The following is a 20,634-nucleotide window of genomic DNA, read 5'->3' as shown; positions in this document are numbered from 1 at the left end:
CTTGTGGTGAAGGCCATGATTCCGTGGCATACAGCAGCACTGAGAACACATACAACATTCATTCCCAAAGTCAAAGTTTTTCTTACATGTATTAAGCAATTATTGGATTTAGGCCACAATGTTTACACTCACTTCAGTACTAGAAACCTCTATCTATGGACATACTAACAGATGACAAATGCGGAACTCCACTTACACAGTTGAAATCCTGTATACGAAACACGGACACTGACATGGAGTCTCAAAGGACAGGAAAATTTCTGTTATAAGACCCTATAATTTTAAAATGGAAAAGTGTCCTGCATGTAAATCTAGGGAATCACCTTCTGACATCCTTGCTTCTTTTATTTCATGCAGAATTTCGAAGATTCCCACACTGCAGAAGCCCACACTGGCATTTTATCAGTGCAGTTGACCTTATCTCAAAGATGTTTATGAGTTATGATAATTCTTATCAATATTCAGTAATTTTGAGGACGGTAGGAAAGGAAAGGAGAGGAGATGTCGTTGCATGGACAAGACTTTCAAAATCACAATATATTGGTATGTGGGAAATTTGGGGAAAGAGCCTAGACATTTTGCTTCCCCACAGCTCTTTGAATGATGCTGTGCAGCTGCTCCCCACTTTAACTGATGTTCATGATAAGAAAAATGTGCAAACAATGACAGGAAAACCTGGAAGGCACTAATGTATGAAACTGCCTCCCCCATCAGAGAAAGAGTGAGGAAAAATTGCAATAAAGGTCTCCTCTAGACTCACTAAGAAATTACATGGATATAAACCAGTTTCAGGGCATTTTTGGATTTTCTTTGTGTGTGGTTTTTTTTTTAAGCTTAACAGTTTTCGACAAATAAATTGGAAGACTCCCTTTCAAATAGCTCAGAGGAAAAATATTGTTTGCTTTAAAAGTATGCTCCTATGTTTTCTATGACCCAGATAGAGAACAACAGAGAAATCTCGTTGCAGGTTCATTGAAGTCACAGGCGTGCCACTTGCCTGTCCACAGTCAATGCCTGATGGATATAAAATGAGGTAGGACACAATTAGGTACCATAAATGTTCTTGGTAGCTTCATAATGAATGTGAAGCACTGATGAGCTAACTCAATGAAAGAGTAACTCTTCAATGCTCTTTTACAATCATCTGACGTCTAATACAAAACGGTCTCCTTTTGCCAGTGCATTCATAAATGATCACCTGAAGTCCCCCAGATATTCCTAGAACCTGCAGATAAGACAGATGACTACCCAGGGGAAGACTAGGCTTTTACTCCCATTTGGGTTTGCTCTGTTGCTATGGAAGCAGACAACTCCAGCCTACATCTTTATAAGAGATATTCTCCCTAAAGTGATAGCAGAAGGAATCCTGGGTAAAATGGTTTTTCCATCTGCAAGAAAAGACCCAGAGATGAGCAACATCTTTTATTTTTCTTTACTAAAGTTCTCAAAATCTCCCATCTTTCTTGATAACTGGCCATATTGGGGGTTGGAGGTGGATTCTGGGCATAACAACCTCCCTGTATAACTTTTCCCATAACTGAAAAAGGCATAAATCTGGCTGGATAGGTGTGCTGAATGCATTTTCGAAATACCCAGAAGATGTATATTTGTGACTGCTGCCGTGTGCTGTGAACTCTTTTCCAGTTTATGGCAATGCTACAAATTAATGAGCTCCAAAAGGATTTATTGTTAACAGACCTGCAAACTGAAGACCATAATATCTTATTGAGTCCATCAACTTCTTACATATTTCTCTTTTCCTACTGCTTGCTACTTTTCCTAGCATTATTGTTTTTCCAGGGAGTTTTCTCTTATAACATGTCTAAGGTTGTTGTTGTTTAGTCATTTAGTTGTGTCTGACTCTTCGTGACCCCTGTCTTCCACTGCCTCCACTTCCGCCAGGCCCTCCTGTCTTCCACTGCCTCCCGGAGTTGGGTCAAATTCATTCTGGTAGCTTCGATGACATTGTCCAACCATCTCGTCCTCTGTCGTCCCCTTCTCCTCTTGCCTTCACACTTTCCCAACATCGGGGTCTTTTCCAGGGAGTCTTCTCTTCTCATGAGATGGCCAAAGTATTGGAGCCTCAGCTTCAGGATCTGTCCTTCCAGTGAACACTCAGGGTTGATTTCCTTTAGAATTGATAGGTTTGTTCTCCTTGCAGTCCAGGGGACTCCCAAAAGTCTCCTCCAGCACCACAATTCAAAAGCATCAATTCTTTGGCAGTCAGCCTTCTTTATGGTCCAGCTATCCATGTCTAAGGTACCACTCTCCAATGAGAGTTCAGGATTGGTTTTATCTAGTCCTCATTTATTTTCGCTTTTCATTGTCCATTGTGCCCATAAAACTCTCTTGCAACACCACATTTTAAATGAATGGATTTTCCCCCCATCAGCTTTCTTCACTGTTCAGCTTTCAGATCCATAAACAATAATCAGAAATACCATCAAATGGATTATTTCCATTCGGTTATGATGGAATGTTTAGCGGCGTATAGCATAAACCATATTCCAAACAGTACCATGCAACCAAACAAATCACCTCTGCCTAAACTAACACTTCCTTGTAATCAGACAGTAATTTGCTTTAACCCTAATTGGATTGCCTAGATGTTTATGCCGAACAGTTTTTTTTAAAAAAAAACTTTTATAACGAGTGTTAACACTATGGTTGTCATGTTCCGCATCTGACTTTAATCTGCAACACCCCCATAAACAATATCAGTGTGCCTATGAACCTGTTGCTTCAATACTGTACTCCATGCATCTACAGAAGCAGGCTGCGGTCCAGGAAACCTCAGGCCAAATGAAATTGGTCAGTCTTAAAGGTGCCACAAAACTGTCTGTTATTTTGGATAAAAGGGAAGACTCTCATTTAGCAACTTTGATTCAAGACTCTTCTCTTTAAAAAAAATGACAACAATAACAGTGATCCCCCCCCCCCAATGCAACTTGAAGTATCTCCTGAGTTGAGTTTGTAGAAATACAGGTTCTTTTCCACAGTCAAGAAATCCATAGCCTATCTGTTGTGGTAGCTCTGAATGTTTTCCCTCAGAGTCCTGTGTCCATTAGGTGAAATATTACATTCCCCTTGGTCTCTACGATTAAGCAGGCCATTTTTTTTTACTCCTCAGAACACACCCATTTCCTCCCAGCTAATATTTTTATTTGCTGTTATCAGTGCTGTGTGGAACACAGTTTTTACCAGCCTCTGATGTACTCTTTGGACTGGGCTTGAAGAGGATGGATGAGGTAATGTAAGGGTAGCCATGTGGAAATCTTCAGTAGAGTCAGAAAGAACAGGAGTCAGAGGATGCCTGCCACTTGGGAGAACTCCCAGGGTTGCTGTTAAGGGGTGACAGTAGCAAAAAGAATGCCACCACCACGTAAAGTACCTCAATAAAAGGATCTTTCATGTTGTATTGGGTCTGCTGCTGCTGCTTAGATCCAACAGTTTTCTTCCTTCCCCTACCCCTGTGAATCTCAGACTAATCATATGGACTAGCACTAATCACAATTAAGAGCCTGCTTCCCACCCTAATGCATGCATTTGTCCATTCAGCCGCAAGCAGTGCTACAACACTGAGAAAAGCAGCACTTCACAGTTTGCTCACTGAAAACATTCAAGGCCTCAGGAAATGTGACCAACCCTGAATGCTTCTTTGAAGGTTCCCCTGCACCAAAATCTCCATGCAATCTGAAAGTGCACAGGTCAAGAAAACACTTTTCTACAACATACCTCTGAACTGGCTCATCTTGTTTCTTGTGCTTGTCCTCTTATCATGCAAAATTTAAGAACAGTTTCAAACATGGTCCCTGGATGTGTGCGTTTGTGTTTGTGTGTTTGTGCCAACTGTGTAGGCACACACAATTTCCTGCATTTTTATAGTGTGAGGAAACCTTTTCCATTATTAATTTTCTCTGGAAAATAGTTTATTATGTCATAAAGCAATTACTGCAGCCCAGCAGAGAAATCTCTTGTGTTATCGAAGCCAATACTGCTTCAGAGCTTTCTATATCACGCCTGAATGAATAGTTTGGCAATCAAAAGTATCTTCATTCTTCATGTGATGGATTTAATGCTATTTAAAATTTAACAAAGCTGGGTTTGTCAAACACAAGGATAAAGGAAAGGGCACTGTTGTGAAAAAGCTGGGAGGGTGAAGTGAGCTTTTGAAGTAAGGCCAGAAGGCAGTGTCTGCAAAATAGTTTCAGCCCACTCGAGGGGTTCACAGTGCACCAGCTTTAGCACAGATGCCGGAAGAGGCACAGGTGGTAGGCTCTTGTGACCCGAGAGTGTGCGCGCCTTGCCTTCTCCTCCTGCCTCCTTCCCTAGTAATGTGCTGCTGTCTGCTGTCCCGAGCAGCGAACGACAAACAAAACCGTCTCCTAAGATGAACGGGGACTGCTCCTGTACTATAACACACACATTACATGGGAGGACTATCCGTACACCACACTGAGCACTTAGAATCTGGAGACATACATGCACGCAGGCATAGCTCTCTATGCACACAGAACGGGTGAGAACTGCTCACATACTGTAAATCTATCTTGAGTCCTATCCTAGGCTGAGTGAGTTCCCCCTGTCCAGCTCCAGTCGCACACCTTTGTGGGGACTTCCTCCCAGCAGGCAATGTGTGGCTGACCCAAAGGAAGACCAAGGACAAGGATGGCAAATGCTGCCTAAACGAGCCTGGCACCATGCAGGCAACAGTTAATTAACATTATTGAACTCCACCTGGCTGTGATGTTATTGCCATCAGTTTTTGCAGGCCACGTTGAAAGCCTCTTAGGGGCAATGATTTATAACAGCAGAGTGACGCGCTCCCCAGAGACGGTGAAATTCGCTTTGGGGGACAGCGACTCCCAGCATCCCACACCACAGCCAGAAGGGGAGTCGCCATATCAAAAGCAGCGTTTCCCTTCTCTGATTCTCACAAACTCTCCACACATGCTGCCCTCACTCGAAAAGCGCGGCTGCCATTGTTGTACTGCAAGAGGGAAGAAAATACCTGCCAAGGTTTGCCTAGGCAGCTCTCTCAGACCGACAGAGTGACTGAAATCCAGCAGGAGAGTCATGACAGTAGGCTTATTGAAGCAGTAAAACTTACATAGCTGTTGTCTCACCCAATCCCCACTGATTCAACAAGTCCCCTCTAGTTGTGACTTACTGCTGCATTTCAGCCAGTGAGCCAAAATAAAGAATTTGGCTCCTGGGTCTCACCTTTGAATGGGGCAAAAGTATAGGTTTCAAAAAATTCTGAATGTCAGTGAAGTCCACAGCATATCCACCTAATACTGTACCTTCTTTGTGGTGGCTATTGAGAATGAGAGTGTAGACGAGTAATAGATGTCAACTTTCCAGCAACAGCAAGAAGAAAGAAAGACTCAGATTACTCTATAAATTCAGCACACGTTTGATCCTGCGAGTTACTTATTGTTATCAACTACTGTTTTCATTTCCTCTCCTTTGCCTATTGGATATGTGATGGTATGGAACAGTATTCATGGAAGATGTACATGGAAGATGGTACAATGGTATCTTGATATCGTTAAAGGCAACGTAATATTATGTATAAAATATGGGAGTGTCACCAGAATGAAAGGGGATAAGAGGAGGTAGGATAGGAAGTAGGAGATAGGTATGGGTTCAGCATGAAGGAGAGTTTCTGTGTACGGTATGAAAAGCAAGTTAGGAATTTGTCTTGGGGCAAAATACACATTACAGATAATTTGCTATTAGAGCCAAATTTATGTTGCTATTCCAGAGGCAGATCATCCTGTCTGAGAAACCAGTTGGACACTGATGGCAAAAGCTCTAAACACTCATCTCCACAGCATGCCAGCATCTATAGCTTATAAGGAGGCCTTTGTACCAGAACCTAGAAAAGTTATTTTTCTGAACAATACTTTCCAAAATTCCCCAGCTGGCATGACTAGTGGTCATGCCAGCTGGGAGCTCCTGAGAGCTATCTCAGGGCAGCCTTTCCTCCCCCCCCAATATATTTTATTTTTTCCCAAGACAAATACAACAATACAAAATACTTACTAACAATCTAAAAGCCCCCGCCCTTTCCAAGTACCAATATGTGCTGATCTGTGTGTCAATTGCAGTTAAAAATCCCACAACAGAATACAGTTCAAGGCACGTAGTGAAAACAGCCCCGAAATTAAAAGATGCCTGCTTCTTAGGAGGAAAGCTATGACAAACCTTGACAGCATCTTAAAAAGCAGAGATATCACCTTGCCAACAAAAGTCCGAATAGTCAAAGCTATGGTTTTCCTGTCGTGATGTATGGAAATGAGAGCTGGACCATAAAAAAAGCAGACCACCAAAGAATTGATGCTTTTGAATTGTGGTGCTGGAGGAGTCTCTTGAGAGTCCCCTGGACTGCAAGGAGAACAAACCTATCAATTCTAAAGGAAATCAACCCTGAGTGCTCACTGGAAGGACAGATCCCGAAGCTGAGGCTCCAATACATTGGCCATCTCATGAGAAGAGAAGACTCCTTGGAAAAGACCTTGATGTTAGGAAAGTGTGACAGCAAGAGGAGAAGGGGGCAACAGAGGATGAGATGGCTGGACAGTGTCTGTGAAGAAACCAACATGAAATTGACACAACTACGGGAAGCAGTGGAAGATAGGAGGGCCTGGCGTGCTCTGGTCCATGGGGTCACGAAGAGTCGGACACGACTAAACGACTAAACGAACAAACGAAAACAGCCAGGACCTGCATTAATGAACATTGCTGGGCCCTCTGCAGGAAGGGCAATTTCTTATTCACACTGTGGCCAATTGACAGACAGCTCCGGTGGGACCAAAGGACAGTCTTAGGACTTGTTTTGTTTTGTTTTTAAATGCAGGAGAGAAAAGAGGTACAAGTTCCCACAAAGCACACTTGGTGAGGAAACCAGAGAAACTAAATCATTCTCCCCTCCTCTCCTTCCCTCCTCCACCAACAATTCCAATTAAACTGATCTTTGCATTATACAAGAGGTTTAATTGTTGTACTCTTTCATGTAACCATTTCCCCTGTGCTGGTCCTTAAGCAGAGCCTCTTAGCACCTCTATGGCTCCCCTTATTCTCTGTAAATCAGCTCCGCATAACGAGCTTCCGGAAGATCTAAAGCAGCACCAAAGACAGACCTGGCAAGTTCTTGTTGCAGTGAAAGAGGAAAACATTTCCATTCGTTCCGGTTATACAGGCTATACAGGCTGTAGCCCATGCTTATTTAAAAGTAAATCTCATTAACAACAATAGCACTTACTCCCAGTAAATATTATCAGGATGGAAGGGGAAAGGGTGTGCTCTCTAAGCCATGCATTTGGTGTTGTAAGAGCATGTTAGCAATAAAAGGTAAAAACAGGACTAAATAAAGCAAACAGAAGAGTCACACATGATCTCTGTTTCCATTATGCATAAAATGTGTCGTATTCTCGCAATCTGGAATGGAAAAATTTCTCATAACTTTTAGAGTTTCAGTTTTGTTAAAGTAATTGACATTGTCCAGAACTAAGCTAGTTATCTGGTATCCTTTAATATTCTTTTTATTAAAGAACCACTCTTCATTAATATGTTTACTCTAGACATTGCATAATTTGTTGTTGGATTTTTTTTTCCAAAAAAAACACAACCTTTCACATTAAAGCAATGAAGCTGAATAACAGCTCTTCTCGCTTCTTCCCGATTCCAATTTTTCTTTCTAGAGAGATCCCTGGATACCATTTCAAATAAGTATTTTATGAAGGAGATACTCGGAATTTAATTGAACCTCACTTAACTACTTAAAACTTTTAAAAGTAAGTAGCTCTCAGCAAGAGCTCCAGAGAAAATAGGATTTTAATGAGGCAGGATTCCAGGCAAAGGATAAACAAAGGCTCTTTGCTTTTCCCAGATCTTTCCTAATAGGGTTTCTACTTCAATTCCTTCTGTATGTTCTTATATACATACAAAAACTAGAGATTACATAACAGGCAAACAATGTGGCACAAACACCCTTAATGGTTCGTCTATATCCCTTGCCCAATGACTTATATTTCACAGACTGCCATTCTTCTGGAAGGATGTGAGCTTGTGCTCTTGGCAAGGCTTTTTTCTAATTGGCCCATAGCTGGTAATGAGTTTCCACAGACTCAGCTGTGGAAGATTTTTGCTTTCTTCCTTCCTTCCTTCCTTTTTCTTTTTCTAAATACAAGAGATTAAAATGCATGACCTCAAAGAGTGCCTTCCCCCATCTGGTTTTCTTCCAAAAAAGTGGCTCAGTTCAATTGACTCTGTCATTAAGAACACAATACCACTCTTTCTTGGGCTTCTGGACAAATATAGTTATGTTCCTGGGAAAATATGGAGAGAAAGAATGAAGATCAATCAAATACCGTAAACGGAATAAAAGGATTGAGAAAATCAGGAAATGCTCTTTATTTCCTTCAAAAGACGACATGCCATTGAAGTAGCAAGGAAGTCTGCAAGAATTTTGACCAACACATCAAGACAGAAAATCTGACAAAGCTCAGATTTCGTGTTAATAATGCTCTCATATGCACAAGTAACCTGAGTTTGGGTTGCTATAGGAACACAAGGGACTGTCATATTGTATCAGATTTGAGTCTTTCCATTCCTATAATTTATGCCTCAAAGTCGCCAAAGTCAGAAGCCATAACATTATGGGCATCATGAGATGAAAATCTGATATGCACCTTTAGTAGCTTATCTGCAGAATTGACTATTGGAAGGCAAAAAACAAAAACATTTGAGGAAGCCTTCACCCTGGAATATTGCATGGGGAGAAAACAAACAAAAAGTCCAACTTCACAAAGATACTATAGTTCCAAATGCACCAACGACTACCTACCCGGGGAAGAGCTGAAAGATCTCCTTTTAGTAGAGAGACACAAAGAAATCAAAACAACAAAGACTGGGCCCATAAAGATTATCCTTTATCCACACCAGCTGTTCCCCTCACCTACAGAGGATGTCAGTCATCAGATGTATCCCAGCCTGCTCTGGAGACGCTAATGATATACAAGGAAGGGAACCCCATTAAAATTCTCCCTGCCATAAGAGGGGAAATGACCCCAAAGGCAGAACAACGGAGTATTCAGGAGCAAAATGAGGCACCAGACACTCAAGTATGGCAGTGTGCTCCAGAAAGCAACCAAAAATCTGCATCTAAAGATGAAATCCTATCATGGAATGTGGCAGGTTGGACCAGATGTATCTCCCATACCCATGATACCCCTTTCTTTCGTAGCAAATATGACATCATTCTTTTGCAAGAAACATGGTCTGACAAATATATAATACTAGATGGTTTCAACTCTTTCATGGGAAAGGCAATCCCAGGGCGTGGACCGGGGAGACTGAAAAGGGGGGGGGGCGAGCATTCTGGTATCAACGGCTCTGCAAGTGAAATCTACGATGAAACCCCCCCTTGAGACAGCTGGCCATGGCAGTAGTACTTACAGGAAGTATGAAAACCCTATTGATCATTAACATATACTTACCTCCTACATCTAAAAAAGCAGAAACAGAAGGAAACTTGACAGACCTTGAAAACTATGTAAGAGAGCTTATCATGGAACATCCGGATGCTCTGGTCCTGACTGGTGGGGATCTAAACGCCCGTATGGGACCAGGTGATGACTATCTGGGAACCAAATTTAAGTTGATAGACAACATAAGAAATGATAATGTGGGGACTCTGAATCAGGAGAGGGCATCTAAAGATCAACATGCAAACTATGCCGGGGCCTGTCTGTACAAATTTGCCTACAGACTGGGCCTCTCAGTTTTAAATGGCACAATCACAGGTGATACCCCAGGAAAATACACATTTATGGCGGCATCCAAAGCTATTACAATTGACTACATCCTGGTGTGTAGGGGGCTCCTTTCCATGGTTGAAACTTTCCAAGTACTTCCTTACATGGAGGTGGATCATTTCCCCCTACATCTAAGTTTCCACATAAACATTAGAAATTTAGACACAGAACCAAGATATCATGCTGAAATTATAGCATTAGAAAGAGTGGGTTGCCGAGTAAGATGGTCACCTAAACTGGCACAAAATTTAAAACAACTTTTAACATCGAAAAATCTGATTTACGCCCTTAATCCAGTAGGAAGCCAGGCAGTTCACCGGAATCCTACATATATGAAATTCTCTTACAACAGTTAAAGCCACATCTTGTCCATTCACATAGCAGAAACCTTCAGAAATCATATTACCGATCCAAACCTTGGTTCAACCAAAGCTGTAAGGCAGCAAAACAATTAGTAAATCAGACATACCAGGAATACCTGAAAGCAGAAGAACATGTCAAAAAAGAGGCCCTCCTAAAACTATTGATACATTAAAAAGAATACAAACAGCGGATACAACACAGTAAAAGAGAACACACTAGAGAACTATGGAGGAAGGTGATAGAAGCAGCAAAAGACAAAAATCCATCCCTTTTCTGGAAACTAATCTCAGGCAGACTATCAGAGCCCAAACAACCTTTATCCTCCTGTATTCCACCAGATAAATGGGTATCCCACTTTACAAGTATGTATGAGGATGTCATTGTACCTCCTTCTTTACTAATGCTTGGAAGCACTCCCAAATGGCCCCTGGTGACCCCAGGTGAAATAATAGCTCATATAGATCAGCTAAAAAATGGAAAAGCTCCAGGCCTTGATGGCATCCCCTCAGAACTCCTAAAAGAAAACAAGATATGGTGGGGCTCTTTTCTAGCACCTCTCTTCACCCATATCAATGACACAGGCCATATCCCAATATCATGGAAAATGGCCATAGTGGTCCCGTTTTATAAGAAGGGGAAAAGGGAAGATCCAGCCAACTACAGGCCAATACATTTGCTGAATATTATAAGCAAACTCTATGCAAGGCACCTCCTAGAAAAACTCCTGGAGTGGCTAGAAGTAGAAAATATTATTGGGGCAGAACAAGCAGGCTTTCAGCCAGGGAGATCCACAATAGAACAATGCCTAATTATACAGCATCTTATAGAGAAATACTCAGCCAAAGGAGTAACATCACTCTACGCCGCCTTTGTGGACTTTAAATCAGCATTCGATTCTATATCGAGAACACACCTCTGGGGCAAACTAACAGAGTCATCTATAGACAAAAGACTTCTATATCTAATTATGGCCCTACACGAAGAAACATACTTGAGAGTCAGGTGCAGCAGACAAGGACACCTCACGGAATCTGTGCAAATGCACAGAGGTGTTAGGCAAGGCTGCCTACTGGCACCAGCATTATTCATCTTTTACGTAAATGACTTATCAAGCTGGCTTAACACCGCTGATCTCCATTCTCCTAAACTTGTAGATAGAACAGTGCCAGCTTTACTCTATGCTGATGATACAGTAATTCTATCCAGAACCCCCGTAGGGCTGAGGAGGGCACTTAAGAAGCTTGTCTCATACTGTGAATACAAATCCCTAACTATTAACTATCAGAAGACCAAGATAGTCGCCTTTGGACAGAGACCCAAGATTCAGTCATGGCAAATAAATGGACACAGTATCGAGCAGGTGAACAGCTACAAATATTTGGGGGTAATATTACAGGCCTCGGGATCTAGGCTTCAGCATAGTAAATTTGTGGCAGATCAGGGAGAAAGATCGGCAAATAGCATAGTAAAATTCCATCTCTCCCAAGGAGGGTCCTTTATACCAGCAGCCCTCAAATTGTATAAAGCGAAGGCATTAGCTCATTCATGGGCCCACCCAGCTCTCACTTTGCATCACATGAAATAGTTCAATCCAAATTTCTAAGAACTATACTCCAGGTCCCAAGATGCGTGTTGAATGCAAGGATAAGGCTAGAAACAGGATGCCTTAAAGTAGAAGCCTGGATTAGGATTCAATCTATATATATGTGGCTAAAGCGACAGTTAAACCCAAAAGGCCTATTTTCCTCGATATTTAATGATAACTATCAATCTAAGTGGGTTAAATCGGTCCAGGGCTACTTGGGGAAAATTGGCCTCTCACCTCAGGCACTTATATCTTCTGGAATAGAGCAGGCAAAACAAATAGTTAAACAAAGAATAGAGGACAATGAATATCAAACAGACCTCTCTAGCATTCAAAACATGACAGCAAGGACTTACATCAAAACTGTATGGAACCGGCCAAATACCGAACGTCTTTGGAAATTAAAGGAACTAGAAGAGCCTTTACTTTGGCAAGGTGTTTGGCCCTCCCCTCTGCTGTACTAGAAGGGAAGTATAAAAATACCCCTTTTGCTGAAAGGTTATGCTCCTGCCACCTGAGGGAGATTGAGACCATACAGCATATGTTCTTCACATGCCCATTGTATGAAGCAGTGCAAAAAGAGACTATAACTCCCTTAATAGATAGATTGCCAGGACATTCGGAGGGAAATAGGCTTGAGTTCCTTCTCTCGGGTGTTGATGCGCAGATCACCTGTCGGGTTGCGAAGTTCTGTGTAGCAGTACTTTGACTGCGGAAGTCAAATACCAATTAGATTGCAGTTCCCAGTTGTATGTATGCCAACATGTTCGAATTGAATACTGAAAGTTAAAAATTTTAAGGTTTTATAAGGTTTTATACTTATGTGACTGGTCTAAGGACCGTAAATAAACTTATTATATTGTAATCTGATTCTTCAGCCAGTAGTACTGCCCCCGTCCCACTCAAGGGGAGAAATCTTATGTGTTTATTCTACATGAAGATGCTTCAATCTGTGTTTGGTAAATTACAGTAGGACCCCATTATGTGCAGGGGATGAGTTCTATGATCTACTGTGGATGCTTGAAACCACAGATACCCTGTATACCAGTGGTCCCCAACCTTGGGCCTCCAGATGTTCCTGGAATACAACTCCCGGAACCTTTACCATCACCTCTGCTGGCCAAGATTTCTGGGAGATGAAGTCCAAGAACATCTGGAGGCCCAAGGTTTGGGACCACTGCTGTATACAACATACAAGGGGTGGGACAAACTCCACAAGTGGGTGACCTTGTATGTTGTTAGAGGGCTATGACAAATTGTGGATAAGTGAAATTGTGGATGTTCATCCTGCTGATACAGGAGTCCCATTGTAGCTTGCTATTTGTCTTGTAATTCTTAGAACTGTAGAGCAAGGCAGCCAGAGTGGGGGAAATATGGTGGTATCTTTTCACTCCTGTAAGAAGTCTTGCCGCCGTATTCTACACCATCTGGAGTTTCCACATCAGTCTCAAAGGCAGCCCCAAGTAGAGCGCATTACAGTAGTCTAATCTTGAGACTACGAGCGCATTGACCAAAGTGGTGAGTGCCCCCACATCAAGATAGGGACAGCTGGGCAATCCATCAAAGTGTGCAGAAGGGATCACTGATGCCACCTGAGTTTCCATGGTGAGCTCTGGGTCCAGATGTACACCCAAGCTGCGAACTTCACTCTTGGTGGTAAGAGTCACCCCCCCCCCAAAGACCGATGTCTGGGCCAGCCACCTGAAGGACCTCCGTCTTGCCTGGATTCAGCCTCAGTCCATTCACCTGCATCCATTGCTGAACAGCCCCCAGGCAGCACACAAGGGACAAAACAGCATCCACTGTTGTTGCAAAAAAGGAGATGTAGAGCTGAGTGTCATCAGCATACTGATGACACGAAGCCCCACATCCCCTGATGACCCCACCCAGCGGCCTCATATAGATGTTAAACAGCATTGGAGAGATGATCGAGCCCTGCAGAACCCCACAATTGAGGCTCCACAGGACCGAAAAACTCTCTCCAATCTGCATTGTCTGGGGATGGTCCTCCAAGAAGGAACGGAGCCACATGGGTGGCCATACGCTGGACCTGGTGTTCTCCATGAAGCATAATGAGTGTTGTCTGATGGTGACTGACCTAGTGTCTGTCCCCTTGTCATGGTCAGATCACCACTTGATTAAATGCAACCTTACAGTGGCTCTTCCTCCCTGTGGGGAACACGGACCTGTTTTAAAGTCTCGCCCCTGAAGGTTACTGGATCCTATAGGATTCCAGGATATCATGAGAGGGATTCCGACGAATTTGACTGGCACTCCTGTCGAGGCTCTGGTTGATAGGTGGCTTGCCACTGCCACCAGGGCTGTTGACATTATTGCATCTAAATGCCCTCTCCGGTGCAGAAATTGCCCTTCACCCTGGTTTAACCAGGAGCTATGATCAATGAAGCGAAATAGGAGAAGCCTAGAGTGCATATGGAGGCGGAACCCAACGGAAAACAATCAAAGAGCTGTCAGGATCATGACTAACCTTTATCAATCTAAGGTTAAGTCTGCTAGTCAATCTTACTTCAATGTCTGAATAAGCAAAGCTTCCAGTCAGTATATAGTCTATGATCTATCCAGAATTGGTCATAGTGACTGGCCTCCCACTAGCATCTCAACTGACCAATTTGTAGCCTTTTAAAAATCAAAAGTAGAGGCCATCCACCGGGATCTTACCTCCTATTTGAAAACAGTGGATTGAGCAGAGATGTCCAACTTGCCCGATGAGACTTAACCACTTTCAGCCTGTGACGTCAGACATGGTGGACAGAGTGCTTGATCACTGTCACACCTCCTCCTCCTCCCTTGACCCTTGCCCAGCCTGGCTAATCAAAGCAGCCAAGCCTATAACATCTGAATGGGCTATGGCAATATTTAATAGGTCTCTCAAGAAGATACTCATTAGGCCCATTAGGAAGAAACCAAGCTTGGCGATAGACGATATTGGTAATTAGAGGCCCGTTGCCAATGTTTCTTTCCTTAGCAAGGTAGTTGAGAGGGTGGTGGCTGACCAGTTGCAGGCTCTTCTGGATGAAACTAATGCCCTGGATCTGTTCCAGTTGGGCTTCAGGCGGCGCCACGGCAAGGAAACAGCATTGGTCACCCTGTTTGATGACCTATTGAGGGAGTCCGACAGGGGCAAAATGTCTGCTGGTCCTCCTCGATATCTCAGCCGTCTTTGATATTTATTTTCTTTTCCCTCCAAACCCAACCAGGTTTTGCTTAAAAGCTTTGAACAATTAGAATCTACCAATTAGTATTCACTAATCTGAGTCTGCTAATCTAAGCAGACTGTTCTACTACCAGAGATTTTGCATTGTTAGGGAACTGTTCCTAATGTTTGATTCACATCAGCTTTCAGCAAACGTAGACCTCACTACCACCACTATTCAACTCCCTTCACTTGACAAGTGGCAACATCCTTCTTACAGAAACTGAATTAGTCACATTTCTGCTGTCCATTTAACAACAACAACAGCAACAGCAACAACAAGAAAGTGCATGGCCTTCAAAATTAACAATAGATGGGCAGGCCAACTCTGCATGCAATCTTTTACCTGTTCAAAGTTCAGATAACAATTCAAAGATAACACATCATGTAAAACAGAACAGGACAACTGTGCTGTAGATTCTAGATCAGTCACGTTGATGTTGCCCATATAATGATAATAATAAAACGCATACATCAGGGAAGACATATATCCTAGGGCTGCAGAGAAAAACTAGATAGCTCTCAAAGGTCAATTTCTGTTTTATTGTTGGAATGTTGCAAGGCTGAATTGCCCTGCAGATTTAGGGGTAGCACTTCCTACCATAAGGGCAGAAGAAGTCTAAGAGAAGCAGTATTTTCCTTCCTTCCATCTTATTGATTTTTTTTGTTAAAAATTACACAATTTCTCTCTCATTACAGTCTGAGGGCTGGCATATATTGACTAAATCAAGTAGTTACGTCACAACTAAAGGAGGGCTACTGAATCAGAGGGGATTAGTAAGTCAATCCTTCCATAAATTCCACTGATTCAGTAGGCCTACTCTTGTTGCAGCTTACTACTGGATTTCAGCCATTGTCTTCCACATTGTGGACATGGTCAGGAAGCCGGTGCGGTACAGGACATGGACATCCAAAGAATCCCTCAGTCTGGGCATGCTATGCCGCCATACTGCCCCCTTATCATCTCCCTGGACATTGGAGATATTCCACAGGGCACAGAGAGGACAGTTATAGTTGGATCTCCTCTGAAGCAAGACTGTTTTCATAAATATCAGAAAATACATCCGGTATGTCTGGTGGAACACAGAACACCACCATGAATCCTGGAGATTTTAGGACTATAGCCTAAACCAAATCAGAACAAAATTCTAATAAAAAAAGCATGGAGAGAGCTGATCTAGATATATTTGTTCTTCTATATATATATTTCTTTATTAGAAAAAAAAGATATGGTTGTTCTTAGCTCACTGATAAATTGGGAACTTTAAAAAGAAGAATTTTTATTACTAACGAATGGATACTTTTCTTTTGTCCTTATGTCTTTTCTTTAACCTACAGTAGAGGCAAAGAGGGTGAAACATTTCATTTTGTAGAAGCAAATTGCCGGGAAAAATAAAAAGTGGCCACCCTATCTGTTAAAAATCTGTTTGCTCTTACCCAGGACATAAATCTCATTGTTGACTGCCGCTGTGCTGAAGCGGTATTTCGAGTACTTCATTGGGGTGCACTCCGTCCATTTGTCACGGCCTGGGTCATACTGCAACATTCTGTTGCTTAATCGATCGGGCTCATCGTCAGGAAGATCCATCTGTATGAAAGATGACAGCCATATAATAATACAACATTTGGAGCCCTCTGCACCCGCCTGCATGCTATTAATCACAGAAGACAGCTGAGCAGATAAATAACATAAACACATCAATTATAGCTGTGAAGTGATTCATACTCACTAGGCTTTAACAGCGCCCATGACTTGTGGCTGAGAAGTAGATTGTGAAAGGCACATGAATAACGACACATTTATATTCTGCAGCAAGGGAGTGGAGAATCTGGGTAATAACGAACCATTTATTGATACAGCTCTGACAAAGCGAATAGCTCTTTTTATGAGACTGCTCTGAAGCCATGAGAGGAAAGCAAAAACCTCTTCATTTTCCCCTAGAGATGGAATTTTGGTTTTAAGTTTTTATTTGGATCACAGATTCCCAGAGGAGCTTTGAAGATTTGTCTAAGGATCCTTTAGGGGGTAGTGGGTGGGTGGAATAATTTCTTAAGGAGATGATCCAAAAGGAAAAACAAAAATGTGGTAATTTATTTCGGGATTGCTTGTATTTCGAACTTTGAATGCAACTACACAGGCAAATAGTCATGGATCCTGTACATTCTTCCCAGGCAGGGGGATCGAGAATATTGTCCCCGAGAGAGGCCTGGAATGAGAAGACCAAAAACCAGGCCTTCTTGGTGATCACCTCGCCCCCCCCCCAAAAAAGCTTTGGCATAATTTCCTGCCCCAAATTCAAGTTGCTCCTTCACTGGGAACTTTTAAATGATTGCTAAAACATGTTTTTTTAGACAGGCCTTTCCAGATCTTATAACATCTTAACACCGCATTTAACATGTATGTTATCAGTTCTGCTGCCTTGCAACCATTTCATTTTAATTGTTTTTGGTTAAATTTGTTTGTGTATACGTGTTTAATTTTGATTCAACAATTATTGTGTGTTTGGGTTGTTGTTGTTTTTTTTAAAAATTGTTGTTTGATGTTATATTTGATCAATGTGTAAACCCCCCAGAGTGGTCTTGACAGCCAGATGGGTGCTACTGTATAAAAGTCAAATAAATAAATAAATAAATAAATAAATAAATAAATAAATAAATAAATAAATAAATAAATAAATTTACTGCAGAAGTAAAAGGGGATGTATTCGGAGTTTTTTAAATTGATCACATGACGCAACGGCCAATTTGAATAACCCTGGCCTTTTTGGTTTCCAAAGTGGAGGTTTTTTCCTCTACCATTGGGGGCTTCTACTGTACTTTTTTCATGCTGGAACAATTCTAATGGATTCCCCCCTCCATGCGATCAATTGATTCATTCTCCAAATGGAGGGCAGGTATGACTGTGGGTGGTATCATGTTGATGTAGTAACCTGGACATGAAGTTTTGGAGAGCAGAAACACTCATCCCCACAATCTTTCTCACTAGTCACCCCGAGATATGTTAAATAAAAACAAACCCAGACTACCATGTTTAGTGCCAGGTCACCTTATCACTGTACTGATATATTTGATTGGCATTAGTTCATCTCATCATGGAGGTGGGGAAAGATTAAAATCAATATGAAATGTATGCTCTGAAGCACTTTGGGAAACTCACCGTTTTCCTTAGCACCGTAGAGCACTTTAAACAGCTCACCAGTTTTACAATGAAGCCTAAAAGGAAAGCCAGGGAGGGGCAGAGGGTGGCATCAATGGAAGGGGGAGGGTGTCGGGTGTGGAAATTGGCACCAAAACCATCTGCAGTCTCCCTGTGATCGCCTAATCCTAATCACTGTGTAAAACAGGCTGCAAATCAAGCCCCGGCAAAGATGAATCTCTTTGATTCAGCTTGCCAGTATGGTTGCAACCTTACTCATCTTTAGCACTTGCATAGCCTCTCTTGTCTCAGGTTGTGTGTGTCTGTGACTCTGTGTGTCTTAAATAAACCACAAGCAGACATCCCGTGTGTATAGCTAGTTAAAATAGTAGAATTTGTGTACAGTTCTTTAAAATACTGTTTTGGTACATAGGATGTATGGCTCCTGAGTGTGAGTGAAGTGGTTAACAGCAAGAATGACAGGTGCGCTTATTTGTGGGTTTGTTTGTTTGTTTGTTTGTTTTTGGACTACAGTTCCCAGAATTCCATAGGCCAAAACCACAAATAGGCATCTGGCTAGAAAGAGCTGTTTTAATGAAGAAAAGAAAACAAAAGCAAATGACAATGAGTGTTGGAGTCTCCAGTTCAAATTTCACCTTGGTTTCTCTTTAAACAAATTAGTCTTAACCTCATATCCATAATATGAGCATGATAATACCAGTCCACCTTGCAGTTATTGCACGTATCACCGATATGCATCCTTTTGAAAGTTGCTATTTCCAGAGTTAGTGAAACGGTACTGTGGGACTTAAAGTCCACTGCTAACTTCATTTGATGGCCATTTTCATTAACTGCACTCTGACATAGTGGGAACTGGCATCTACTGCTCCTGCGTAAGCCAGTTAACAGACGAATGCCAGCTCTCACCATCTGTAATTTATTTTTAGCCCATGAAAACTGAAGTGACACTTTGGACATGCCAAAAAGCAATATGCAAGCCAGGCCTTAGTTCAAAGACATTTCGGCTGAAAAATAAACCAGAAAATGGGTATTGCAGAGCAGAAAGAAAGCTTAGTATGGTTCCTAGATACAAACAGGCAATGTGACTACACTTTGAGGTGACCTTTAGCTCAATGTAATGGCTCTCACACATGCATGAACCAGTAGCATTTGATTCAGTGAAAGAGGATTTAAAAATAAGAGTTTGAACCCTAGATACTGAAAGACTGGACAATTCTGTTACAGAACTGGCAGTGACTGCTTGCTAGTTTTTTCTTCTCCTTTGTTACTTGTTCAGGCTGCATACACTTAAGAGAAACAGATTACCACTGTTAAGCACTTTTTACATTCCCCAAATGCCTTGAACTCCCTCTTTCTTGTAAGAGAGACAACATTAAATCATGTGAATATAGAACTCACACTATACCGGCCCCAAACATCTGAAGGATCAATCTTGAAATGAGAACTTTTTGTAAAAAATCCCCCCCAAAATTGCATCTTCTTTATTCTGGCTTTTCACAAAGGCATACTTGAATCATACAAACAGGGCCTGCTACTCAGCTAGGAAAGGCTTTAAAATAGTTGTCGGTATTTGATCACGTAACAGTAAGATTAGGAGTTGTCATTTTTATATGGGGTATTGTATTACATGAAACAAAAGCACCTTTGAAAAACTTTTGCTCAGGAGCAATGAGAGTTTTCTGATCTTTTTGTGTAAGAAAAACAACACAGTCCCATTGGTTGTTCTGGGTTTTTCAGGCTCTTTGGCTGTGTTATGAAGGTTGTTCTTCCTGACGTTTTGCCAGTCTCTGTGGCTGGCATCTTCAGAGGACAGCAACCTGTGCTCTGGTGTAGTTGGCTTGGGAGTGCAGTATTTACGGCTGTGAGATAGGCTTTTGTCTTTTTCTGTAGATGGGTGATTAGTGTGTATTGTTGTGGGTGTATTGTTGTGCTAAGGGGAAGATATTATCTATTCCTGTGGTTGATGGGTGTCATTAGCTGGTCTTTTGTGTGTAGTGATCCCCTGTCCTTGTGGGTGGGTAGAGTTCGTTGACCTTTTGCACGTAGTATGTTTGATAGCTGGGAGCCAAGTATTGTTGAGCTTCATACTTTCCTCTTTTTTGTTGAAACTGTGCTTGTGCTTGTGGATTTCAATGGCTTCCCTGTGCAGTCTGACGTAATGATTGCTGGTGTTGTCTAGTATTTCAGTATTTTGAAACAGAATTTCATGTCCAGTTTGTTTTAGGGCATGTTCAGCTACTGTAGATTTTTCTGATTGTTTTAGTCTGCAGTGTCTCTCATGTTCTTTGATTCTGGTGTGGATGCTTCGTTTTGTGGTTCCGATATATACCTGTCCACAACTGCAAGGTATCCGGTATACTCCTGCGGTGGTCCTTTCTGTCCTTTGCTGACCGTAACATTTGTTGTATTTTTGTGGTAGGCTTGAATACTGTTTGTAGGTTGGGTTTTTTCAAAAGTTTCCCAATGCGGTCCATGACCCCTTTGATGTATGAAA

General features: G+C 42.0%; 3 protein-coding genes across 3 annotated transcripts in view; 2 read left to right on the top strand and 1 right to left on the bottom strand.

Annotated features, from left to right (window-relative positions):
- MGLL (monoglyceride lipase) overlaps positions 1 to 20,634 on the top strand; it is a 282,792-nt gene that overhangs the window by 58,494 nt on the left and 203,664 nt on the right. The window lies entirely within an intron of this gene.
- Positions 1 to 20,634, top strand: part of LOC144586942 (uncharacterized) — a 269,494-nt gene that overhangs the window by 129,864 nt on the left and 118,996 nt on the right. The window lies entirely within an intron of this gene.
- The window catches only part of KBTBD12 (kelch repeat and BTB domain containing 12), an 81,990-nt gene that overhangs the window by 28,144 nt on the left and 33,212 nt on the right, over positions 1 to 20,634 (bottom strand). The window contains exon 4 of the mRNA XM_072989534.2: positions 16,421 to 16,571. Within this exon, the coding sequence (XP_072845635.2) occupies positions 16,421 to 16,571 (151 nt within the window). The remainder of the gene's footprint in view (positions 1 to 16,420; positions 16,572 to 20,634) is intronic.

This window comes from Pogona vitticeps, chromosome 2 (assembly GCF_051106095.1).
Source record: "Pogona vitticeps strain Pit_001003342236 chromosome 2, PviZW2.1, whole genome shotgun sequence".
NCBI lineage: Eukaryota > Metazoa > Chordata > Lepidosauria > Squamata > Agamidae > Pogona > Pogona vitticeps.
Note: the sequence above shows the minus strand (reverse complement) of the source record. Positions and strands in the feature narration are given on the sequence as shown.